The sequence below is a fragment of the Macaca fascicularis genome, chromosome 11, assembly GCF_037993035.2.
Source record: "Macaca fascicularis isolate 582-1 chromosome 11, T2T-MFA8v1.1".
Lineage (NCBI taxonomy): Eukaryota > Metazoa > Chordata > Mammalia > Primates > Cercopithecidae > Macaca > Macaca fascicularis.
In genome coordinates, this window is record NC_088385.1 from 139,083,884 (window position 1) to 139,109,226 (window position 25,343).

General features: G+C 45.4%; 1 protein-coding gene across 34 annotated transcripts in view; it reads left to right on the forward strand.

Annotated features, from left to right (window-relative positions):
* EP400 (E1A binding protein p400) overlaps positions 1–25,343 on the forward strand; it is a 135,017-nt gene that overhangs the window by 20,360 nt on the left and 89,314 nt on the right. For 6 of the 34 annotated variants that reach the window (XM_065525078.2, XM_065525082.2, XM_065525092.2 and 3 more), the window contains 5 exons: positions 14,411–14,510; positions 16,220–16,327; positions 16,823–17,208; positions 21,285–21,578; positions 22,789–22,974. In XM_065525078.2, coding sequence (XP_065381150.1) covers positions 14,411–14,510; positions 16,220–16,327; positions 16,823–17,208; positions 21,285–21,578; positions 22,789–22,974 — 1,074 coding nt within the window. The remainder of the gene's footprint in view (positions 1–14,410; positions 14,511–16,219; positions 16,328–16,822; positions 17,209–21,284; positions 21,579–22,788; positions 22,975–25,343) is intronic. The other 28 variants (XM_065525080.2, XM_065525088.2, XM_074008458.1 and 25 more) reach the window with 15 other exon arrangements.

Below are 25,343 nucleotides of genomic sequence, written 5' to 3' on the forward strand. Positions count from 1 at the left end.
GTATCTATGGAATCCCAGTCTGGGTTGCTTTTCAGTCTGGCTTCTTTCACTTAAGATAATGCATTTCAGATTCATCTACTTTGTTTTATTTACTATTAATTTGTTCTTTTTATTGCTGAGTGCTATTCCATTGTGTGAATGTGCCCCCAGTTTGTTTATCCATTTACCCTTTGAAGAAGATTTGGGTTGTTTCCAGTTTTTGGAAGTTGGGAGTAAAGCTGCTGTAAATGTTCACATACAGTTTTTCTTGTCAGCATAGGCATTCATCTCATTTGGGTAAATGCCTAGGAGTCAGAGTCTCTCTGAAACTATTCTGGTTTGGGTTGCTGGCTGCATGATTTGAAAAAAACAAAACAAAACTAGGAATCAGATTTATGGGTATGTTGAACTTAAGAAACCATCTGGTCGGGTGCAGTGGCACACACCTGTAATCCCAGCACTTTGGGAAGCTGAGGCGGGAGGATTGCTTGAGGCCAGAAATTTAAGACCAACCTGGACCAGGCACTGTGGCTTACGCCTGAAATCCCAGCACTTTGGGAGGCCAAGGTGGGAGGATCACTTGAGGCCAGGAATTTAAGACCAGCCTGGACTAGGCATGAGGCCGAAGTGGGCGGATTACCTGAGGTCAAGAGTTAGAGACCAGCTTGGCCAACATGGTGAAACCCTGTCTCTCCTAAAAATACAACAATCAGCCGGGCATGGTGGCACATGCCTGTAATTCTAGCTTCTCTGGAGGCACGAGAATTGCTTGAACCCAGGAGGTGAAGGTTGCAATGAGCTGAGATAGTACCACTGCAGCCTAGCCTGGGCCACAGAGTGAGACCCTACCTCAAACAAACAAACAAACAAACAAACAAACAGACACCCTGTCTACTAAAAATTTAACAATTAGGCCGGGCGTGGTAGCTCACACCTGTAATCCCAGCACTTTCGGAGGCCAAGGCAGGCAGATCACCTGAGGTCAGGAATTTGAGACCAGCCTGGCCAACATGGTGAAACCCCATCTCTACTAAAAATACCACAATTAGCCGGGTGTGGTGGTGGGTACCTGTAATCCTAGCTACTTGGGAGGCTAAGGCAGGAGAATCACTTGAACCTGGGAGGTGGAGGTTACAGTGAGTTGAGTTCACTCCATTGCACTCCAGCCTGGGTGACAAGAGTGAGACTCCTCCCAAAAAAAAAATTATAAAAAGCTGTGTGTGGTGATACACACCTGTAGTAGTCCCAGCTACTTTGGAGGCTGAGAGGTGGAACGATTGCTGAGTCCTGGAGTTCAAGGCTGCAGTGAGTGGTGAACATGCCAGTGTACTCCATCCTGGGCCACAGGGCCACATAGTGAGACCCTGTCTCAAAAAAATAAAAAGGTGGTTAGGTACAGTGGCTCACGCCTGTAGTTCCAGCACTTTGGGAAGCTGAGGGGAGTGGATCACCTGAAGTCAGGAGTTCGAGACCAGCCTGGCCAACGTAGTGAAACCCCATCTCTACTAAAAATGCAAAAATTAGCTGGGTGTGGTGGCAGGCACCTGTAATCTCAACTACTCGGGAGGCTGAGGTAGGAGAATTGCTTGAACCCAGGAAATGGAGGTTGCAGCGAGCTGAGATCACGCCACTGCACACCAGCCTGGGTGACAGAGTGAGACTCCGACTCAAAATAAATAAATAAATAAATGAATGAATAAGGTTGGGCATAGTGGCTCACGCCTGTAATCCCAGCACTTTGGGAGGCCGCGGCTGGCAGATCAGTTGAGGCCAGGAGTTTGAGACCAGCCTAACCAATGCAGTGAAACCCCATCTCTACTTAAAAAAAAAAAAAAAAAAAAATTAGCCAGGCGTGGTGGCGTGCCACTGTAGTCCCAGCTACTTGGGAGTCTGAGGCAGGAGAATCTCTTGCACCTGGGAGGTGGAGGTTACAGTGAGCCAAGATGGCACCACTGCACTCTAGCCTGGGCGACAGAGTGAGACTCTGTCTCAAAAAAAAAAAAGAAAAGAAAAGATGAAAAGAAACTTCCAGACTTTCCCAAAGTGCCTGTACCATTTTGTGTTCCCAGTAGCAATGTAGGATAGTTCTTTTTGTTTTGCTTCCTCCCTAGTACTTGTTATTGTCAGTTTTCTTCTTCTTTTTTTTTTTTTTTTTTTGAGACGGAGTCTCGCTCTGTCGCCCAGGCTGGAGTGCAGTGGCCGGATCTCAGCTCACTGCAAGCTCTGCCTCCCGGGTTTACGCCATTCTCCTGCCTCAGCCTCCCGAGTAGCTGGGACTACAGGCGCCGCCACCGCGCCCGGTTAATTTTTTGTATTTTTAGTAGAGACGGGGTTTCACCGTGTTAGCCAGGATGGTCTCGATCTCCTGACCTTGTGGTCCGCCCTCTTCGGCCTTCCAAAGTGCTGGGATTATAGGCATGAGCCACCGCACCCGGCCAGTTTTCTTCTTTAGTCATTGCAGGTCTAGTTTATTTTAATTTGGATGTCTCTGAAGACTAATAAAGTTGGGCATTTTTTCATTTGATTTTTTTATATATTTGACGAAGTATCTGTTCATGTCTCACCCATTTTTTCATTGAGTTGTTATTGCATTTGAAAGTCCTTCACATAAATATGGACATGTTTTTTGTCAGCTACATGATTTGCAAATATTTTTTCCTGTCTTTGGCTTGTTTTTTCCTTCTCTTAACACTATCTTTTTCAGAACAAAAGTTTTAAATTTTGTGGAAGTACAATTTATCATTTTTTTCTTTTATGGATTTGCTTTTGATGCCGTATCTAAGAACTCTGCGCAATCCAGGGTCAGAAAGCTGTTCTTCTGTGTTTTCTTCTAGAAGTTTTACGGTTTTACTTTTAGGTCTCTGATTTATTTTGAGCAAAGGTCTGTGTAACACGGCAAACGTAAGAAATTTGCATGTGAGCAATCAGTTGTTCCTGCCGTTTCCTGAAAAGACTATCCTGTGTGTGTTGAGTTGACTTGCATCTTTGCCGGAGATTGGTTGGCCTGCTTGTATGATTCTGTTTCTGGATGCTCTTCTCTTCCCTTCTCTTTAACTGCGTGTTTTTCTCTTGGCCAGTGCCACCCTATTGTGATTACTATAGCTTTACTAAAGTTTCGAAGTCAAGTAGTGTGAGTTCTCCAAGTGTGTTCTCCTTTTTCAAAATTATTTTGGTCATTCTAGTTCCTTTCCCTTTTTGTATACATTTTAGAATCAGCTTGTTGATATCCTTAAAACATCTTCCTGGAATTTTGTTTAGAATTGTGTTGCATCTATTGACCTGTTTGGGGAGGAGTGATATCTTAACAATATGAGTCTTCCAGTCCATGAATATGGTATATCTCTCCATTTATTTCAGTATTCTTTGATTTCTTTCATCAGCATTTTGTAACTTTCAGCATACATATATTTTCTTAGATTTATCCCTCAGTATTCCAATTTTGGGGGGTATTATAAGTAGTACTTTAAAAAGTTTCCCGCTGTTTATTGCAAGTATATAGGGTATACAGTTGATTATTTGAACCTACATTCTGCAACCTTGCTAAACTCATTTATTAGTTTTAGGAGCTTTTTTGTAGATTCCATGGGATTCTCTACGTAGAGAATCATGTCTGCAAATAGAGCAGGATTTTTTTTCTTTTTCAATCTGTATGCTTTTTATTTCTTTTCTTTTTTTTTTATTGTACTGGCAAGGGTGTCCAGTATGATCTCCTTCCTGATCTAGGGGGAAAGCCGTTAGTCTCTTACAGTTAAGTAAGATGTTAGCTGTAGATTTTGCAGATTTTCTTTATCAAGGTAAGAAAATTCCCTTTTACTTCTGGTATATCATGAATTGATGTTGAATTTTGTCAAATACATCTATTGACAGTGATATGTGTTTTTTCTTCTTTAGTCTGTAAAAATGGTAAATTACATTAAATTGATGCATACTTTACAAACAGAACACGCAGATCTTCAGTGTTAACGGTTTGCAGAGTTTTGACAAGTGCGTACACCCATGTAACCCACACAATGGTCGACATGTCCATTTCTATCACTCCATGAAGTTGCCTCATGCTCCTTGCCAGTCATTTACTGTCCAACCCCCCTCCTGGTGGTTCTGTTATTATTTATTTTGATACTCAGGTTATCTGTGATTGACCAACTGGAGCCTGTTCAAGCTGGCTCTAGTATACTTTCAACATACCTCTCTTACTTCCTGAGTACTTCCTTATGGCACAAAGTGTTTAAAGTTCACCTTGTGTATATATATATATTCCTTGATCCAGCCCTGGAATCAGCCATTTCGACAAAGAGCCTGCTTCCTTTCGGTGGAGAATAGTAATTTGATTCTGCTATTTAGGTACTCATTGTAATGGGTTTTATACAATTGAAGATAACTCTTGGCTGGGCACGGTGGCTCACACTTGTAATCCCAGCACTTTGGGAGGCAGAGGCCGGCAGATCACCTGAAGTCGGGAGTTAGAGACCATCCTGGCCAACATGGTAAAACCCTGTCTCTACTAAAAAACACAAAAAAATTAGCTGGGTGTGGTGGTGCGCGTCTGTAGTCCCAACTGCTCTGGAGGCCGAGGCACAAGAATTACTTGAACTCGGGAGCCAGAGGTTGCAGTGAGCCAAGATTGTGCCACTGCACTTCCTTGGGTGACAGAGCAAAACTCTGTCTCCACCGCCCCCAACCCCCCTGAAAAAAAGAAGATAACTCTTAAGTCGGTGATTATCAGAAAATTTGTTAGTGGGACATCTTTACTGCTAATGCCTAGAGGAATATAATATATTAATGCATTTATAGACCACATTGATAAATATCTGCTTTAGAACAGTAGGACAATAGGCCAGGAGTGCCTATAAACATGAAAAAGAGATGCAGTCTCTACAATACAAATTAAACTGCTCAGACTTTCCATTCCACGCACAAGACTGCCAAGAGTTAAACTGGAGAGAATCTGTTGATGTAGAGCTGTGGGATTCTCGTCTGCTTTTGATGAGAGTGGAGCTTGGTCTAGTTATTTGGAAACGTTTTGCATCATCTGGAAAAGGTGAGCAGAGAGCATACTCTGACCAGCACAATGCTCTAGGGAGACTTGTATCTGTGCACCGGAACACATGTGCAGCGTTGTATCGGTGCACCGGAACACATGTGCAGCGTTGTATCGGTGCACCGGAACACATGTGCAGCGTTGTATCGGTGCACCGGAACACATGTGCAGTAATGTTCCTCGCAGCATTGTTTTTGGCAGCCCCAAATTGGAAAGAACCAGATTGTCCATTGGCCACAGAATGTATGGGCTGTGTCCTGGAGGAGTACTAATAGAGCACCCAGTGCAAAACAGAGAGCCCTGCCATCGTGCACGTCGATGCGCGGGTGTAAGCAAAGCCAAGAGGGTTTAGACACACACCCACAGGTGATGACACTGTAAGGACACAGTTTTTTTTTTTTGTTTGTTTGTTTCTGCTTTATTGAGGTATAATTGGCAAATAAAATTTTATATAAAATGTACAAAGTGATTTGGTATAAGGATAGTGAGGTGATTACTGCAATCAAATTAATTAGCAGTTACCCTTGTTGTGTTTTGTTCAGTGAGAATGGCTAAGATCTACTCTTTCAGCAAATTCCAAGTATACAGTGCAATATTGTTAACTATAGGCTGGGCACTCTGGCTCACACCTGCAATCCCAGCACTTAGAGAGGCTGAGCCTGGAGGGTCGCTTGAGACCACGTATTCAAGACCAGCCTGCACAACACAGGACACCATCTCTACAAAAAAATTAAAAAATTAGCCAGGTGTGGCATGTGCTTGTAGTCCCAGCTATTCATTCAAAAGGCTGAGGCGGGAAGATCGCTTGAGCCCAGGAGGTTGAGGCTGAAGTGAGCTATGATTGTGCCACTACACTCCAGGCTGGGCTATAGAACAAGACCCTGTCTCTTAAAAAAAAAGATTACACATGTAAGTGATACTGTACAGCATTTATCTTTCTCTGGCTTATTTCAGTTAGCATTATGCCCTCTAAGTTTTCATGTTGTCGTAAATGGCAGGGTTTCCTTGCTTTTTTTTACCGAAGAGTATTCCATTGTGTATATACTATATTATCTGTTCATCTGTTGCTGGACACTGAGGTTGTTTTCATAGCTTGGCTGTTGTGAACAGTGCTGCGGTGAACACAGGAGTGCAGATACCTCTTCAAGACGCAGATTTCCCTTCCTTTGGCTGTGCACCTGGAAGTGGGATTGCTGGATCATATGTTCATGCTATTTTTACTTTTTTGAGGAACCTTCATACTGATTTCCATAATGGCTGTAATAGTTTATATTCCCACCAACAGAGCACAAGGGTTCTTTAGGGAAATGTTTAACATACATTTTGGGTAGTTAGTATAGAAGCGGGTGTATGGAGTTTTTAAGGTATGGGTAAATTTTTATTTCTTTTTTTATTTTTGTCTTCCGGTATAATCTCAAGAGCCAAAATTTTTATTTCTTAAGGCGTGTAATGAGTATAGGGATCGCTTTATTATTACTGCTTTAAATTGTATGTATGTATTTTTCCACTCTCCTCCTCAACATTGTGTTATGAAAATTCCAAACAAGTTGAATGGATTGTTTAGTGAATGATATCTTACTATTTAAATTCTGTGATTAATTTTACTGTGTTTTGAAAGCCTTGCATATATTTTATAATTTCTTTTGTGTGTGTGATATATTTCCTAATAAAAAATTGCTTATAAGACTGAAAGAGGAAAACTAAGGAGTCTCCATTTTGACTTATAGACTTTTGAGGCAAATAACAGCGGGTATCTATCTAAGAAAATAGAAAAGGGTTAAAATGAAAAGCATCCATTTCTTTGGGAAAAAAAATTCCGCATGAGTTTTATTACTTTCTTTTCTTTTTTTTTTTTTTAAGACGGAATCTCGCTCTGTTGCCCAGGCTGGAGTGCAGTGGCGCGGTCTTGGCTCACTGCAACCTCCACCTCCTGGGTTTTTGCCATTCTCCTGTCTCAGCCTCCTGAGTAGCTGGGACTACAGGAGCCTGTGACCACGCCCAGCTAATTTTTTATATTTTTAGTAGAGGTGGGGTTTCACCATGTTAGCCAGGATGGTCTCGATCTTCTGACCTCATGATCTGCCTGCCTCGGCCTCCTAAACGGCGTGAGCCACCGCGCCCAGCTGAGTTTTATTACTAATAGCTAATTGTGTGATTTTTATTTTGACTAGTGAAACTCTAGAAATAGATTCAGAATTTTTTATTACATATTGTAATAATGTACTAATTTCTGTTTCCAAAAGATTTGTACTAATTTCTGTTTCCAAAAGATTTTTAGGTAGTATTATTGAGTGCAGAGGCGTTGTATATAAAATACAGACAGGCACACATTTATTTATAAAAAGATAAAAAAAAACATTCTAAGTACAGATTTTTCATAATTTTCCTGTTAGAGAAAATGAATAATTCGCCATAATTTTATCATCCTAACACAACTTTTTTTTTTTTTTTTTTTGAGATAGAGTCTCATTCTATTGTCCAGGCTGGAGTGCAGTGGCGCGATCTCGACTCACTACAGCCTCTACCTCCCAGGCTCAAACGATTCTCCTGTCTCAGCTTCCTGAGCAGCTAAGATTACTGGCAGGTACCACCACACCCAGCTAATTTTTGTACTTTTAGTAAAGACGGGCATCGTGCTGGCCAGGCTGGTCTCGAACTCCTGACCTCAAGTAATCCACCTGCCTTGGCCTCCCAAAGTGCTGGGATGACAGGCCTGAGCCACCATGTCTGGCTGATTTTTTAATGTTATATTGCATATATACTAGTTGAAACAAGTGAATTTATACTTTCTTGTTTTTTCATTTAACAAATAATTCTTTTTATTTTATTGACTTCTAATAAATCTCATTTTAACTGCTGCTGCTGCTTCATTATTTTGAGGACCTATAATTCATCTAACCACTTTCTAGTCTTAGGTTATGTCTGTTCTATTTAGAAAAACTCTTAGGAGTGACACTAGTGAATCAGGAGAGCGCAGGTCTCTTCATGGTGCCCACTGTATACTCACTTGGTGTTTAGCTGAAAGTGCTGCTAGAGTGTGGGCCCAGTTTTGTTACGGCTTTTTTTGCAAACCTTGTTAACCGTTCTAAAAAAGGTTGAAACTTTGGGAGGCTACAGCGGGCAGGTCACTTGAGGCCAGGAGTTTGAGACCAGCCTGGCCAACATGGTAAAACCCCGTCTCTACCAAAAATACAAAAAATTTGCCGGTTGTGGTGGCGTGTTCCCACAGTCTCAGCTACAAGATTGCGTCGCTGCACTCCAGCCTGGGTAACAGAGTGAGACTCTGTCTCAAAAAAAATAAAAATAAAAAAAGTTTAAGACAGAGTTTCAGGATGAGTTTTATTATTTGCAGCCAATCGTAGGATTTTTATAGTAAACTAATCTATGCCAGTTAAACTCCAGAAATAAATCCATAGTGCTCAACATTGCATGTATTTCTTTTTGTTTCCAGAAGGTTTTGTGTTGGTGTTGAGTGCAGTTGTAGTATAAAAAATAGTACTAATATTATTATGGTTATTTATGTCTTATAAAGCCCTCCTGATTGGAGCATTTTTTTCAGTGATTATGATGTTAGAGAAAATGAGTAAGTATTTATGGTTTTGTGATCCTAACCCAACTGTTGTTTCTTTCGTTACCTTACATGTGTGTTTGTATTTTTATTTATTTATTTATTTTTTGAGACGGAGTCTTGCTGTGTCGTCAGGCTGGAGTGCAGTGGTGTGATCTCAGCTCACTGCAGCCTCTGCCTCCTGGGTTCAAGTGATTCTCCCGCCTCAGCCTCCCGAGTAGCTGGACTACAGGTGTGCGCCACCATGCCCGGCTAATTTTTGTATTTTTAGTAGAGATGGGGCTTCACCATGTTGGCCAGGATGGTCTGAAACTCCTGACCTCAGGTAATCTACCTGCCTCAGCCTCCCAAAGTGCTGGGATTACAGACGTGAGCCACCGTGCCCGGCCAGTTTTTTTATTTTTTTGTAGAAATGGGGGTCTCACTTTGTTGCCCAGGTGAGTCTTGAACTCTTGGGCTGAAGCAGTCCTCCCGCCTCAGCCTCTCAAAGTGCTGGAATTACAGGCATGAGCCACTACACCTAACTTTACAGTTTATTTCTTTCTTTGTTTAAATGGGGCAGAAATTTTCCTCCTGGTAGCTGCCAACTACTACTGGTCTTAATTTCTACCTTCAGAATACCATCAGTCTATCCTTTTAGGTGGCAGGCGTTCTGTGAGCCCTTTCTGCTCTGTTTTCCTGGTGTCGTTTCTAGGCTTCCTGTAGGTTAAGATGGGTCTTCCATGGATAAGCTCTGTTTTGGTATTGTCTCTCCTAAATGAGCACCCAGAATTACATTCCCTTCAGAGTGTTTTTTCTTTGTGAGAATTTCTCTTTTTTAAAGAATTATAATAATGGTTTTTGACCAAAATCAAGGTTGTATTTTAAAGACAAGAGTATCTTCTGTAATCCTAGCATTTGGGAGACCGAGGTGGGCAGATCACAAGGTCAGGAGTTCAAGATCAGCCTGGTCAACATAGTGAAACCCCATCTGTACTAAAAATACAAAAAATTAGCCAGGCATGATGGTGGGTGCCTGTAATTCCAGCTACTCGGGAGGCTGAGGCAGGAGAATCGCCTGAACCCAGGAGGCAGAGGTTGCAGTGAGCGGAGATTGTGCCACTGTACTCCAGCCTGGGCCACAGAGTGAGACTCTGTCTCAAAAATAAATAAATGAATAAAAAGACCAGAGTATCTTTACTAATAATACCTTCATGGAGACAGAATAAGGTAAAACTAAAAATCATTCTGAAAACCAAGGCTGAGTGTGCTGTGCCTGGAGGAGTTCCTGTAGCTTCTGCAGAACCCAGGGGCAGCAGGACCCGTGTGTCCTGAGTCCTCTGGGAAGCAGCCTGAGTGTCAGCTGCAGCCGGGGAGCAGTCAGCAGGGCGCGCAGTCCTTCCTGCCAGTGCTTCTTGAGCAGAAGTTTCTCATTTTAGTGAAGTCCAGTTTATCCTTGTGTTCATGTACACATCCAGTTTTCTAGCACCATTTGTTGAAAAGGCTTTCTCTTCCCCATTGGATTGCCTTGGAGGCTTTGGACATCCTGTGAGTGTGGGTCTGATTCTTGGTGCGTGGCTCAGTTCTTTTTATCTGTGTGTTGGTCCTTACGCCGGCACTGCACTGCACTGTCCTGGTTCCTGGAGTTTTGGGGTGTGTCTTGAAGTCAGGTCCTTCACTTGGTTCTTCTGTCTCAAGAATCTTTTTTCAGGCTCACTGATTTTTAAATTTTTTTTTTTTTTTTTTTTTGAGATAGTGTCTTGCTCTGTCACCCAGGCTGGAGTGCGGTGGCATTCTCTTGGCTCACTGCAACCTCAACCTCCAGGGCTGAACTGATCCTCCCATCCCAGCCTCTCAAATAGCTGGGAGTACAGGTCTGTGCCACCATTCCTAGCCAATTTTTGTATTTTTGTAGAGATGAATTTTCGCCATGTTGGTCAGGCTGGTCTTGAACTCCTGACCTCAAGTTATCTGTGCACCTTAGGTTCCCAAAATGCTGGGAATACAGCATAAGCCACTGTGCCTGGTCAATTTAACATTTTTTTGTTTGTTTTTTGGAGATTGCCCATGCTGGTTTTGAACTCCTGACCTCAAGCAGTCCTCTCGCCTTGACCTCCCAAAGTGCTGGCATTACAGGCGTGAGCCACCGCACCACAACTGATTTTTTCACATCTCCACACTGATGTTATGCCTATCCAATGAATTTTTTTTTTAATTTCGAATGTTGTATTTTTCACTTCTAGAATCTTCATTTGGCTCTTTATTTTAATAGTTTCTGTTTTTTTGTCAAGATTTCTTCTTGTCTTTTATTGTAGTATATTTTTCTTTATGTCCTTGGACATACATATTAAGGTCACTTTAAGATCCTTGCCTGCTTATTCTAGTACGTGGGTCATCTTGAGGTTGGTGTCTGAGTATGGCTCGTGTTTTTTGTTTGTATTTTGGAGTAATTTTGTAAGTTTGAATTGGATTTTGGATAATTGTGCATGACATATAGAAACCCTGGGTTCTGTTATATTCTTCTGAAAAGTATTTATTTGCTTTAACACTTAGTTAACTTGATTGAATTAAAAATGTACACTCTGGCCGGGTGCGGTGGCTTACGCCTGTAATCCCAGCACTTTGGGAGGCCGAGGCGGGTGGATCCACAAGGTCATGAGTTCGAGACCAGCCTGGCCAATATGGTGAAACCCTGTCTCTACTAAAAATACAAAAAGTAGCCAGGCGTGGTGGCACACCTGTAGACCCAGCTACTCAGGAGGCTGAGGCAGGAGAATGGTGTGAACCCGGGAGGCGGAGGTTGCAGTGAGGCAAGGTCGCACCGCTGCACTCCAGCCTGGACGACAGAGTGAGACTCCGTCTCAAAAAAAACCAAACCAAAACAAAACAAAACGCCAAACAACAACAACAAAAACCTGCAAACTCTTTCTCCTTTGTGACGGGAGGCACCTGAAAACTCAGGTCAGTACTTGGGCCTTCGCTTGGATTCTGTTTTTGTGTACATGGTTTAGGTGGAGGTTAGGGAGAGAATATGGGGCCTCCTTTTCCAACTGTCTCCTGCTCTTTGTCCTCTTGTTCAAGCCCGTGAGATGCTATGTGTCTTTAGGTTTGAGCTGTTCCGTAGAGCACAGGCTGGGGCTGCCCTCATGCCAAATGCCATGAAACTGGAAACCTTGCCATGTTCCATTCCCTTCTTGCAAGTATCATTTCCCCTCCTGTATCACTGGCCTACCTTTTCATATTTTTTTGTGTTTCATCTAGAGTTTATGTTTACGTGGATTATGTTTATTTTATTTTATTTTATTTTTTTTGAGATGGAGTCTTGCTCTGTCGCCAGGCTGGAGTGCAGTGGTGCAATCTCAGCTCACTGCAAGCTCCGCCTCCCGGGTTCACGCCATTTTCCTGCCTCAGCCTCTTGAGTAGCTGGGACTATAGGCGCCCGCCACCGCACCCGGCTATTTTTTTTTTGTATTTTTAGTAGAGACAGGATTTCACCATGATCTTGATCTCCTGACCTTGTGATCCACCCACCTCCACCTCCCGAAGTGCTGGGATTACAGGCGTGAGCCACCGCGCCCGGCCTTGTTACCTGGATTATGTTTGACCCGATAGGAAGTACTTGGCCATTTCTGGACAAAGAGCCCTTTATCAAGTTTTGTTAAATTAAAATATATTCTTTTCTTTTGATTACATTAGTCATACATGCTCATTATAGAACATTTGGGAAATTTAGAAATGCACACACACACACATCGTGTCATCTGTAATGCTGCCCCAGAGGTGAGCACTGCCAGGCCATTGTTTTCAAAGCATTCTTTCCTTTCTTGCCACCCTCTCTTTGTCCATCCCCTCTGTCCCTTTCGTCGTCTTTCCTTTTCCATCTTGGTTAGATGTAAATGGCAGTGCCTTCCTCTTACATATGCTGTATTGGGGCTGATTTTTCCTTTTAGTAACTCTTCTAAGCCTCTCCCCATGTGTGTACAGAGTCTCTGGCATGGCTGGTGGTGGCTGCCTGGTGGGCCTTGTGTGGCAGTTGGTTCAAACAGCTCCCTCTCACTGAACAGTTACTTTGTTTAGGTATCTGTAACTTTTACGTTTAAAATGTCTCACTAAGTAGAATGAATATTTTTGAGTGATTTAAGTTCTTAGTAACTAGTAATTAAGTTCTTAGCATTTACTTTAATTGCGAGGATGGTGACCAGATGGAAGAGGGTTAGGGTTGAGTCTGTGCTGACCAAGAGTTGGCTGGTTTCTGTCTTCATAAGAGAACATGCCAGTAGCTTTCCATGTAAACTTTTAAAAACCATGATTTTTTAAAAGCAGTTTTAGGTTCATGGCAGAATTGAGAGGAAGGAACAGAGATTTTTTTACATACCCCGTTGCCCCCAACCCCATGTGCACAGCCTCCTTTATATCCGTGTCCCCCTCCAGACGGTACGTTTGTTGCCCTTGGTGAGCCTTCAGTGCCTTGTCATTAGCATAGTACTATAGTTTCACTGCTCTAAAAATTTCCCGTGCTCTGCCTGTTTACCTCCTCCCTGCTACTTTGCACCTGGCAACCACTCATCTTTTTGTTGTCTCTATAGTTTTGCTTTTTCCAAGACATCATAGAGTTAGGATCATGTAGCATGTCACCTTTTCAGATTGGCTTCTTTCATTTTATTTTTTTTAAAGATGGGGTCTTACTTTGTTGTCCAGGCTGGAATGCAGAGTGCAGTGACATAGTCCTAGATCACTGTAGCTTCAAACTCCTGGGCTCAAGACTCCTGAGTAGCTAGGACTACAGGTGTGTGCCACCATGCCTGGCTAATATTTTAATTTTTATATTTTTGTAGAGACAGGATCTCGTTGTGTTGCCCAGGTTGGTTTTGAACTCTTGACCTCAAGCGATCCTCCCACCTCAGCCTTCCAAAATGTTGGGATTACAGGCGTAAGCCACCACTCCTGGTGATGGCTTTTTTTCACTTTAAACATTTTAAATAACATCTGTCTATTTATATCTCTATGTATCTCACGTATGTATGTCTCAAGTAGGGTGCTAACTATAAAAATATCATTTTAAAGATCTAAGTTGGCTGGGTGCAGTGGCTCACACCTGTAATCCCAGCACTTTAGGAGGCCAAGGCGGGTGGATCACGAGGTCAGGAGATCAAGACCATCCTGGCTAACACAATGAAACTCTGTCTCTACTAAAAATGCAAAAAATTAGCCGGGCGTGGTGGCAGGCGCCTGTAGTCCCAGCTACTCAGGAGGCTGAGGCAGGAGAATGGCTTGAACCTGGGAGGCAGAGGTTACACTGAGCCGAGATTGCACCACTGCACTCCAGCCTGGGCAACAGAGTGAGACTCTGTCTCAAAAACAAACAAACAAAATCTAAGTTAATTAGATAGTTATTAATTGGGGTTTTAGTGTCATTTTCCAGTAGAAAGGCAATTTAACCTTTTTATTATTTGGTGTTTTTGGATGTGAAGTTATGCTGGGCAGTGTGACTGACGGGTCGGCTGAGCTTTGTCTCAGAACTGAAACTCATGTTTCCCAGCATTAGGCCTTTTGTTATCATCCAGTATGCAAAGCTAGTTAGTTTCCCAAGGACTGTAGGTTTGCATTGATTTGAAATTCCATTAAAACCAGAATAATATGTCTTTTACAAGTCTTTTTTCCTCCAGAGGTAAGTTAGAACTTTAAATTGTTTATTATACATAAATATACATTACGCATGTATATTTAAAGACACGGGGTAGATAACATTTATGTTATTAAAAAGGAATGAGGTCGATGTTTGGGATAATTATGATGGTTTGAGTTTATTTTTGTAATGGCCTTCATGTTTTCATCTTTTTTCCCAGCAGCAAGCCCTCGCAGGGAGCCTGGTAGCAGGGGCCGGAAGCACAGTAGAGACGGACCTGTTTAAGAGGCAGCAGGCGATGCCCTCCACAGGTATGGCAGGTATGTCAGGGCACAGCTAGCGTGGCCTTTGGAATGCCCCCCTCTTCTTGGGCTGCCGAGGTACAGTTGCCATGAGTTTCTGAAGAGTAGTTGCTGAACTTGATTTCTTCCTACTTTGAAAATTAACCTCTCTTATAGTGATTATCAGCTGAACAATATTTATGTGAATTTTTCTGTGTCTTGAGGTGAGGACTTTTTCAGTTGAGCAGGTATATTCCATATTGATTTTCTGTATGCATTTGTAGGCTCTTGAGTCACCACAGTGTAGCTCAACACAAAATCATCTGCTTTCTGAAGTTGTCATATTTTTAAGCTGATTTTTTTCAAATAATAAACTTAATACATTTTTATATAAAAGACTTCAACAGTTCAGTAGAGTATAACTTAAGCCTACCTCTGGCTTGGTACCTGCCCACTCCCCAGCCACAGCAGTAACCACCGTTAATGTTTGTTTCGCATATTCTGTCTCACAGACCTTCCTCTCCATACACAAGCATTGTTACATATGTGATACTTTGAAAAAGTTCAGATGCGATCGGATTGTATGTATGTTGTTATGTCTAAGAATATTAACTGAAAAGGCCATCTCTTCAAGTCATAACCCCTCTCTCAGTGCCACGTGCTGTTCCATCATGGGGATGGTTGGTTCTTTATCAGTCAGATCCTTGTCAATGTTCATCTGTTAGTGCCACATTTTATCTGTTACAGTGAACTGAGGATTGAACATGTAGTCTCATGTTTTTTTTTCCTACATGTTTATCAGTCTGTGTATCTCCTTATTTTTTGAGATAGGGTCTGGCTCACCCAGGCCGGAGTGCAATGGCATCATCATGGCTCACTTCAGCCTCGAGCAAATCTTCTGCCTCAGCCTCCTGAGTAGCTGGGACTACAGGCGCCGCCACCACGCCTGGCTCCATGCAAGCCTTTTTGCATTTTGGCTACAGTCAGGGTCCCACTATGTTGCCCAGGCTGGTCTCGAACTCCTGGGCTCAAGTCTTCTCACCTCAGCCTCCTGAAGTGCTGAGATTGTAGGCGTGAGCCACCGCACCCGACTGTCTGTCAATATATCTAAAGGAAAAATGCCTGGAAATGAAATTGCTACATCAAAGCGCAGGTGTAGTTAGGTAATGATGGTGCTCAGTTGCCCACCAAAAGGACAGGGCCAGTTTTCACTGCCATCAGCAATGGCTGGTTCTTTCACATTTTGATCGTTTTATTAGGTATAAGTCATTTAATCCTCATTGCTCTGATGGGTGAAAAAATCCTTGTTCTGATTTGGATTTCTTTAGTTTTGAGCACGCTGTGCAGCCTCATTCCCTGTGTGCTGGGCATCTGTGAGTCTGCCCCACTGCTCGCTCTCCATGCTCTCGTCTGTGTGCTTGTGGTGCTCCTCGTGTGCTTGTGGTGCTCCTCGTGTGCTTGTGCTTTCCAAGTGCTGAGCGAGTCCCACTCTGTCCGTCGCACGCGTTGCAGTGTTGCCTCTTGGGTTGTTGCTTGTCCCTGGCCTTGTTATGAAGCTTTTTCTTATATTGGCAACATTTTAATGAGAAATTGTATTTATCAGCCTTATCTTTTATGGCTTCTGGATTTTAGTTAATGTATAGAAAGGCCTCCCTGTTCAAAGATGATAAAAACACACATGTTTTTTTCTACTACTTTTCTGGTTTTATTTTTACATCAAACTGCACCTTTTTTGAAAATTATTCTAGAGCAGTCTAAGAGGCCTCGCCTTGAAGTGGGTCACCAAGGGGTAGTTTTCCAGCACCCGGGGGCGGACGCAGGCGTTCCTCTCCAGCAGCTAATGCCGACCGCACAAGGTAAGGCCCAGCAGCAGAGCCAGCTCCCCACTCAGGAGCAGGCGGTACACTGCGGTTCCAGAAACCAGCACCAGACTCAAACTTGGGCAGTGGAGGTAGCGTGTTTGCAGTGGGGTGCCTGAAATTGAGATACTTCTCTGAGTCCCAGTCCATATCATATGCAAAGCCCCTGGAGACATGTTCTTGCCACACTAATGGGAGCCACACGTCACTTTGTCATAGTGTCTTTCAACAATTTTTACTCCTGTGTTTTTCCTAATTGCCGCGTTGTGGGGATGCCCTGTGGTGATCTGGTGCTTGTTTTGCTTGATGCTGACTTGCAAAGGTCAAGCGCCTCTCTTTCCTTTTGTGTGTGCTCAGTTGTGGCCGACTTCTTGTGTGAGTGTGGTAGGTCTTGGATAAGCACCGGGGTGTCAGACATGTTTCCTTGTGACTCACTGGTAGAAGCTGCCACACTTGGGAATCAGTGCTCTTGGTGCTTTTCTTATTTTGCAGGAGGAATGCCCCCCACGCCGCAGGCCGCGCAGCTCACTGGACAGAGGCAGAGTCAGCAGCAGTATGACCCCTCCACGGGGCCTCCCGTGCAGAACGCCGCCAGCTTGCACACCCCACTGCCGCAGCTGCCCGGGAGACTGCCCCCAGCCGGTGTTCCCACCGCAGCCCTCTCCTCTGCGCTGCAGTTTGCACAGCAGCCGCAAGCAGTGGAGGCCCAGACACAGCTCCAAATCCCGGTGAAGACTCAGCAGCCCAATGTTCCCATCCCTGCACCCCCCAGCAGCCAACTCCCCATCCCTCCCTCGCAGCCTGCACCGCTGGCCCTCCACGTTCCCACGCCTGGGAAGGTGCAGGTGCAGCCCTCTCAGCTTTCCTCCCTGCCACAGGTATGAGAAAAGATACAGGAAAAAAAGAAAATGGACTGCCTGGTTGTTAGACAGGGTGTCACACTGTAATTTGTATATTTTCTCTTAGCAGCTTGCTCCCCCAATTTAGAACAATTAGTTAATTCAGTACTTGCACTATAGTTTTATTTGGCTCTATGATATTACCTTTATTAAAGTAATAGAGAACAGGGCCAGGTTTGGTGACTCACGCCTGTAGTCCCAGCACTTTGGGAGGCTGAGGTGGGTGGATCACCTGAGCTCAGGAGTTCGAGACCAACCCGGCCAACATGGTGAAACCCTGTCTCTACTAAAAATACAAAAATTAGCCAGGTGTGGTGGCACATGCCTGTAGTCCAAGCTACTTCAAAGGCTTAGGCAGGAGAATCACTTGAACCCAGGAGGTAAAGGTTGCAGTGAGCTGAGATCGCACCATTGTACTCCAGCCTGGGTGACAGAGTGAGACTCCGTCTCAAAAAAAAAAAAATAATAATAATAATAAGAGACAACTGTTATTATTGTCACTCTTAGTACCATGGGCCCCTGCTTACTCACCCACATGTTGTGTGAAGGGCATAGTGTCAGTTATCCCTTATGATCTGCCCAGCAACTCTCAGGTAGGTGGCAGCGACCCATTCTACTAGTGTGGAGACAAATAGTCAGAGGTTCTGGGGCTGGCCCCAAGTTACGTGGCGATGAAGTGACGAGCGGGGCTTGACCTTAGCTCCATGTGAGTGCAAAACCACGCTGCACACCACCCACCAGACGTGCTCCCTGGGTGCCTGCTTTGCTGCTTTTGGGATGCTCTATGCTCTGCAAACGTGTGTAAGGCGTTACTGATCCAGCTTGATACACGTGTGTAAGGTGTTAATGAGCCAGCTTGATACACGTGTGTAAGGCATTACTGATCCAGCTTGATACATGTTTCAGGTAGTTAAAATGCCCCTCCTCCCCCACTGGTGAATTTTACCCAGTGCGGTTTTGGAATGTCCACAGTAAACTGGTTTTGGTTTCTAAGGAGTAGCGAAATGCCACAGCCTGGATGCCAGCTGTCAACAGGGCACTGACAGGGAGGCCGGGGAGGGCTCTCAGCCCTCTTAGTTCTGTTTGATGCACGTCAGGGCGTGGGGAGCCCACTGCAGGGTCTTCCCTTTTACCCTCTTCCTCACTAACAAAGGAATTTCCTAGGTGGGCTTTGAGTTCAGGGTTTTTGTTTGTTTTGAAACAGGTTCTGGCTCTGTCACCCAGGCTGGAATGCAGTGGGACAATCTCTGCTCACCGCAGCCTCTACTTCCTGGGCTCAGATGTTCCTCCTGCCTCTGCCCCCTGAATAGCTGGGACTACAGGCACACACCACTACACCTGGCTGATTTTTGTATTGTTGTAGAGATGGGATTTCGCCATGCTGCCCAAGCTAAAAGTTCTTTTTCTTTTCTTTTTTTTTTTTAGACGGAGTTTCGCTCTTGTTACCCAGGCTGGAGTGCAATGGCCCGATCTCGGCTCACCACAACCTCCGCCTCCTGGGTTCAAGCGATTCTCCTGCCTCAGCTCCCTAGTAGCTAGGATTACAGGCATGTGCCTCCATGCCGGCTAGTTTTGTGTTTTTAGTAGAGACGAGGTTTCTCCATATTTGTTAGGCTGGTCTTGAACTCCCGACCTCAGGTGATCCGCCGGCTTTGGCCTCCCAAAGTGCTGGGATTATAGGCCTGAGCCACCGCACCCGGCCTGCAGGTTCTTTATGTTTGAGATTTATGGCAAAGTCTTAAGTATATAATGATGAAATAATAGTAACGATAATAGCTATCACTTACTCATCACTTGTGAGGTGTGGTGTCAAGCACTGTGATGAGCGATTTATTGGCATTATTTATTTCCTTTACCTGACAACGTTATGATGTAGAATGTTTATTATCTCCATTTTATAGATTTAAAAAAATGGAGGCCAGAAAAGCCAGTGACTGGTGGGGCTGTGCTTGGGAGCCTTTTGTGCAAGTCTGCAGTGAACCCTAGTGCACCCACTCTGAGAAAGGCGACACATGTCGGGGCACTGAGCTCTTCTAGGCCTTACATTGCTTGCTTTAGGTTTTTGTGGAAATGATTCTATTTTGAACACTTCCTCACATCAAGCCACATACTGACTTAAAGCAGCTCTGTGGTTTTTCTTAGATTTAATTTACCTGCCTGTAATTACTGAAAAAACCAGCTGTGGAAAATGATTTTATTTTATCTTATCTTTTTTTTTTTTGAGTCAGAGTCTCACTCTGTCCCTCAGGGTGGAGTGCAGTGGCGCAATCTTGGCTCACTGCAACCTCTGCCTCCTGGGTTCAAACTCTTCTGCCTCAGCCTCCTGAATAGCTGGGACTACAGGTGTGCGCCACCATGCCCTACTAGTCTTTTTTTTTTTTTTTTTTTTTCCAGCAGAGAAATGATGTATTTCACAATTTAGCTCTCTAAATGACTTTATATTATCTCCTTAAGAACAACGGTACAGGAAATCATTTACTGATCATTTTACAATGCATGTAATATCTTGTGCATGCTTAGGCAACTATTTTTTTTTTTTTTTTTTTTTTACTTTTTAGTAGAGATGAGCTTTTGCCATGTTGGCCAAGCTGGTCTCAAACTGCTGATCTCAACTAATCCACCCTCCTTGGCCTCCCATAATGCTGGAATTATAGGCGTGAGCCACCACACCTAGCCTGGAAAATGATTTTAAAGAAGCCTTTACAAAGTCTGTAGGAACCTGTTACTTCTAGGTTGAGCAGGATGGGCACACTTTCTCAGTCAAGGGCCAGGTAATAAATGTTCTGGCTTTGCGGACTGTTCAGTTTCTGTGGCGGAAGTGAAGACACAGCCACGCACAGACAGCACATAAGTGAATGTGGCTGTGCTCTAATAAAGCTTCATTTCCAAAAGCCTGTGGCCAGCCGGGGTACAGTGCTGCGGCTGTGAAGAAAAGAAACCCATGCCATGGGACAGTCACTCAGAGAGAGTGTGTTCTAGCGGTTCTTTGTCTCCCTTCAGCTTTTGAATGGGCTGAATCTTGTATGAATCTGCACTCAGCTCATCATCCCTGCTCTCTGTCCCCAGCAACAGTTCTCTGTGAATTTAATTCAGTCTGTTGTTGAGGTGGTGCGAAGAGGAGGACTTTTTTTTTTGAGACAGAGTTTTGCTCTTGTTCCCCAGGCTGGAGCGGAATGACGTGATCTCAGCTCACCACAACCTCCACCTCTTGGGTTCAAGCAATTCTCCTGCCTCAGCCTCCTGAGTAGCTGGGATTATAGGCATGTGCCACCATGCCTGGCTAATTTTGTAGTTTTAGTAGAGATGAGGGTTCTCCATGTTGGTCAGGCTGGTCTCGAACTCCTGACCTCAGGTGATCCACCCACCTCGGCCTCCAGAAGTGCTGGGATTGCAGATGTGAGTCACTGTGCCTGGACTGAGGAGAATTTTTTAACCCTTATAGCCCATCTGCCATGAGAGAGGCACACTGAATTTGTATGTTATGTTATGTTACGTTACGTTACGTTATGTTACGTTACGTTATATTTTCTTGAGACAGGGTCTTGCTTTGTTGCCCAGGCTGGAGTATAGTGGCACAAATATGACTCACTGCAGCCTCAACCTCTCAGGCTCAAGCAATCCTCCCACCTCAGCCTCCCGTGTAGCTGCAACCAAAGGCACACACCACCACACCTGGCTAATTTTTAAATTTTTTTGTAGAGATGGGGTCCTACTTCGTCGCCCAGGCTCATCTCAAACTCCTGGGCTCAAGCGATCCTCCCACTTCGGCCTCCCAAAGTGTTGGAATTACAGGCATGAGCCACTGGGCATGGCCTAAAGATAGTTCATGATGAAAACTCCTGTTTGGTTTTGTGGAAGTAGAAGGATGTATTATTTGTTTGTGGACACGTTAGTGTTGGGCCGTGGATGTGATGTGATTTGTTTGCTTGCATTGTCATGGAGTGGAAGGTACTGGCAGTGTGCGTCTCTGATGCTGTGGGTGCTCTGGTATTTGGCACCGTGGGCTGCCCTGACATCTTTTCTTCACCTTGCTCCACTTGTGCTCTGCCCTTTAGACGGTGGCATCGACAAGGCTCCCTGTGGACCCTGCCCCGCCCTGCCCACGGCCTCTGCCCACCTCTTCTACCTCGTCCCTGGCACCCGTGAGTGGCTCCGGCCCAGGACCCTCACCTGCTCGGTCCTCGCCAATAAATAGACCCTCCTCAGCAACCAACAAGGCACTGTCTCCAGTCACTTCCCGGACCCCAGGGGTGGCGGCATCTGCCCCCACCAAACCACAGAGTCCTGCTCAGAATGCCACCTCGTCCCAAGACAGTTCTCAGGATACGCTGACAGAACAGATAACGCTGGTAAGCATGCTTAAGAAAGTTGTAAAATGTACTCCAGTCGGTGAAGCACATTTAGTTTTAATTGTCAAGAATGTGATAGGGTAAAACTGAATGCCTGGTCAATTCAACATGGCTTGGGAATCAGTAGAGACAAGATGAAAACCAAGGGTTAGCCTTTTCTGTTGGAAGCAGACTCATGGAGGAAGTCTGTGTTTTTGTGATAAAACCTGCAGTCTTGGGCTGCTTTCATACGGGCAGTAGACGAGGGTGGGAGAGGTCATGTGTAGGAGTCAGGCTGAGAGGGACAAGCTTGAACGCTGGGGCCCTGCAGGCTGTGAGGTCCCTGCAGCCACTGGTCTGCAGCCCTGTCCTTGAGAGTCACTACCCAGCCCTTAGCACTTACTTGGGGTTGGATGACTAAGCGTTTATTTTGTTCAACTTCATTAGGGGAATTAAAAGAATCGTGTATCAAAATAGAGTGTTATAAACCCCATGTTCCCCATTATCTGATTTTATCACAGTGATCAATATGTAGCTAGTCTCATTTCGTTTATTCCACTCCCTTCCAGATTATTTAGAAGCAAATTCCAGGCATCCTATGGTTTCCCTTGTAAGCACTTTGGTAGAAACATACGGTTTTAAAGTTTTAGTCTGTTTTATAGAGCTGGGGCAGGACAGTTGCTCCAGCTTCTTCTTTTTTTTTTTTTTTTTTTTTTTGAGATGGAGTCTCGCTGTGTCTCCCAGGCTGGAGTGCAGTGGCGTGATCTGGGCTCACTGCAAGCTCCGCCTCCCGGGTTCATGCCATTCTCCCGCCTCAGCCTCCCAAGTAGCTGGGACTACAGGCGCCCGCCACCACGCCCAGCTAGTTTTTTGTATTTTTAGTAGAGACGGGGTTTCACCATGTTAGCCAGGATAGTCTCGATCTCCTGACCTCGTGATCCACCCGCCTCGGCCTCCCAAAGTGCTGGGATTACAGGCTTGAGCCACCGCGCCCGGCGCTCCAGCTTCTAAGGCTCCTGGAAAGGTCACACGCTCCTCGACTTCTCCTAGAACCACTTTGACCTTTGTGTTTGAGTCTTACCTTTGATATTAAACTGGGACCTTGAGCTTTCTGTCTTCCTAGTGCCTGACTGAGCCTTTTACATAATAGGGCTTCAGATTTCTGGTGTGTGAGTTGGTGGAACACACTCATCACATGCCGACCCCACCATCCCCTGTATATCACCTGCAGGAGAACCAGGTGCATCAGCGCGTCGCGGAGCTGAGGAAAGCAGGTCTGTGGTCCCAGAGGCGTCTGCCGAAGCTGCAGGAGGCCCCACGGCCCAAGGCCCACTGGGACTATCTGCTGGAGGAGATGCAGTGGATGGCCACAGACTTTGCCCAGGAGAGGAGGTGGAAGGTGGCCGCTGCGAAGAAGGTGGGTTGGAATGTGTGGCGCTGCTGTGCTGTGTGCGTTGGTGGGAGCTCGAGTTTGCGGTGCTGTAAATGGTGGGCAGGACTCCAGACCCACTTTTTTTTCTTATTTTTTTTTCAGACAGGGTCTCGCTCTGTTGTCCAGGCTGGAATGCCCAGCTAATTTTTGTGTTTTTTGCCACATTACCCAGACGGGTCTTGAATCCTGGGCTCAAGCGATTGCTCGCTTCAGCTTCCTGGAGTGCTGGGATTGCAGGCGTGAACCACCGTGCCTGGCAGACTCACTCTGAAGACCTTGACTTGTGAAGTCTGGGAAGGAGACTTCCCTGTTGTTTGGAGAATAACTGTGCCGTGTAATTAAGTCTGAGGTGGTGTCTTCAGAGCCCAGCATGCATTGTTGGAATCAAGCCTGTGCTCCCGCACTTCTGCACTGGTGTGGATTTAGCTTCCCTTTGTTGCCTGGCTTTGCCTGCCAGTTGGAGTTAGGATATCTCCAGTGCTGCAGGTCCAGGCTGGTGGCTGGGGCTGTTCAGGGAGCTGAGAGGCTGAGAGTTAGAAGGCCCCTGGTGTCAGTCAAGGGGCAGCAAGGGGCTGTCCCAGGCTTTCCTGCCTGGCCGCACCACCTCCTGCTCTTCCTCCTGGGCTTCTAGTCTAGCTTTCTCTTTAGTTTCGGCTGAGAATTTATTTTCTCCTAACTGTTGCCAAAGCAGGTGCAGAGTCCTTGGAAGACTCTGGAGGCCCTACTGCTAACACTAGAAAAGTGAGAACAAGTGGTCGATTTCTAGAAACCCCAGGCTTCAGTGGGAAGCAGCTGTACTTTCACTGTGTGAACAGCCATGGCCCTTCTTTGTCTTCCTTATTACCGTGTCGCCGCCTCTGTTTCTTGGGCTGTAGGGTCCTTGTTCATATTTTCTGTACTCTTTTTTTTTTTTTTTTTTTTTGAGACGGAGTCTCTCTCTGTCGCCCAGGCTGGAGTGCAGTGGCCGGATCTCAGCTCACTGCAAGCTCCACCTCCCGGGTTTACGCCATTCTCCTGCCTCAGCCTCCCGAGTAGCTGGGACTACAGGCGCCCGCCACCTCGCCCGGCTAAGTTTTCGTATTTTTTAGTAGAGATGGGGTTTCACCGTGTCAGCCAGGATGGTCTCGATCTCCTGACCTCGTGATCCACCCGTCTCAGCCTCCCAAAGTGCTGGGATTACAGGCTTGAGCCACCGCGCCCGGCCATATTTTCTGTACTCTTAAGGCTGTGGCCTCGTGCTCTGTCCCCTGCCTTGTCCACTCCCTACCCTGAATTCTCCCCCTTGCTCTCTTCATGTTGGTTAGGCAGAGAAAAGCTGAGACCACAGGGTGAGAACTGTGGGGTTCTGAGGGTCAGGGGTCTCAAGTCAGATTCATAGGCATTTCAGAAAAACCCAGATTCTTCCTTAAACCAGCCTTTCCACAAAGAAGATAGTCCTGAACATGGTGGACACCAGGCTGGACAGGGCAGGGGGCCAGACATGTGTAGATGCCAGGCTGGACATGTGGATGTCAGGCTGGATGGATGGGGGCTGGCTGATGGGCTGGAGTGGGAGCTGGTGGGGTTGGCTGAAGAGCAGTGCAGGACCTACAGGGCGCAGGCCAGGGCCATCTCGCAACAGCTGAGTGATGCACCTGCAGCCAGGCCTGCCCCTCCCTGTGCCTCCTGCCTCTCACTGGGATATACAGGGAAAGGCCGCAGACCAGCCCACCCTGATCAGGGCCTGTATTGACAACAGTGAGCCCCGCTGGAGGCTGAGTGGGAGCACGGCGTGTGCGCAGAGTCCAGGCGGTGGTTGAGCACATTTCCATCCCTAGAACAGGCGTGGGGGTTACAGCCATTGTGCTCTCAGGGCTCTGGAGCTTTTCTCATCTTAATTCTCTCCACCCGTTTGAGGTTCAGTTGGTGGGTATGTGGAGTGTCTAAACTTTTAGAAAGCAGTTTGACAATTTAAAGCAAAAGCTTTAAAAATGTGAATTATCCCAGCCCAATAATTTCTGTAACTGGTGCAGCATTCATGAAATGAGATGCTGACCCATGTTTATTGCATGGAGAGATGTTAATCATCTATTAAACGGGGAAGGAAGATTATAGCACAATATGGTATTCTAGTTTTGAGAAAAATAATGTATTTAGTGAAAAAAATAAAAACACTTTCTTTTTTTTTTTTTTTTTTGAGACGGAGTCTGGCTCTGTCGCCCGGGCTGGAGTGCAGTGGCCGGATCTCAGCTCACTGCAAGCTCCGCCCCCCGGGTTTACGCCATTCTCCTGCCTCAGCCTCCCGAGTAGCTGGGACTACAGGCGCCCGCCGCCTCGCCCGGCTAGTTTTTTGTATTTTTTAGTAGAGACGGGGT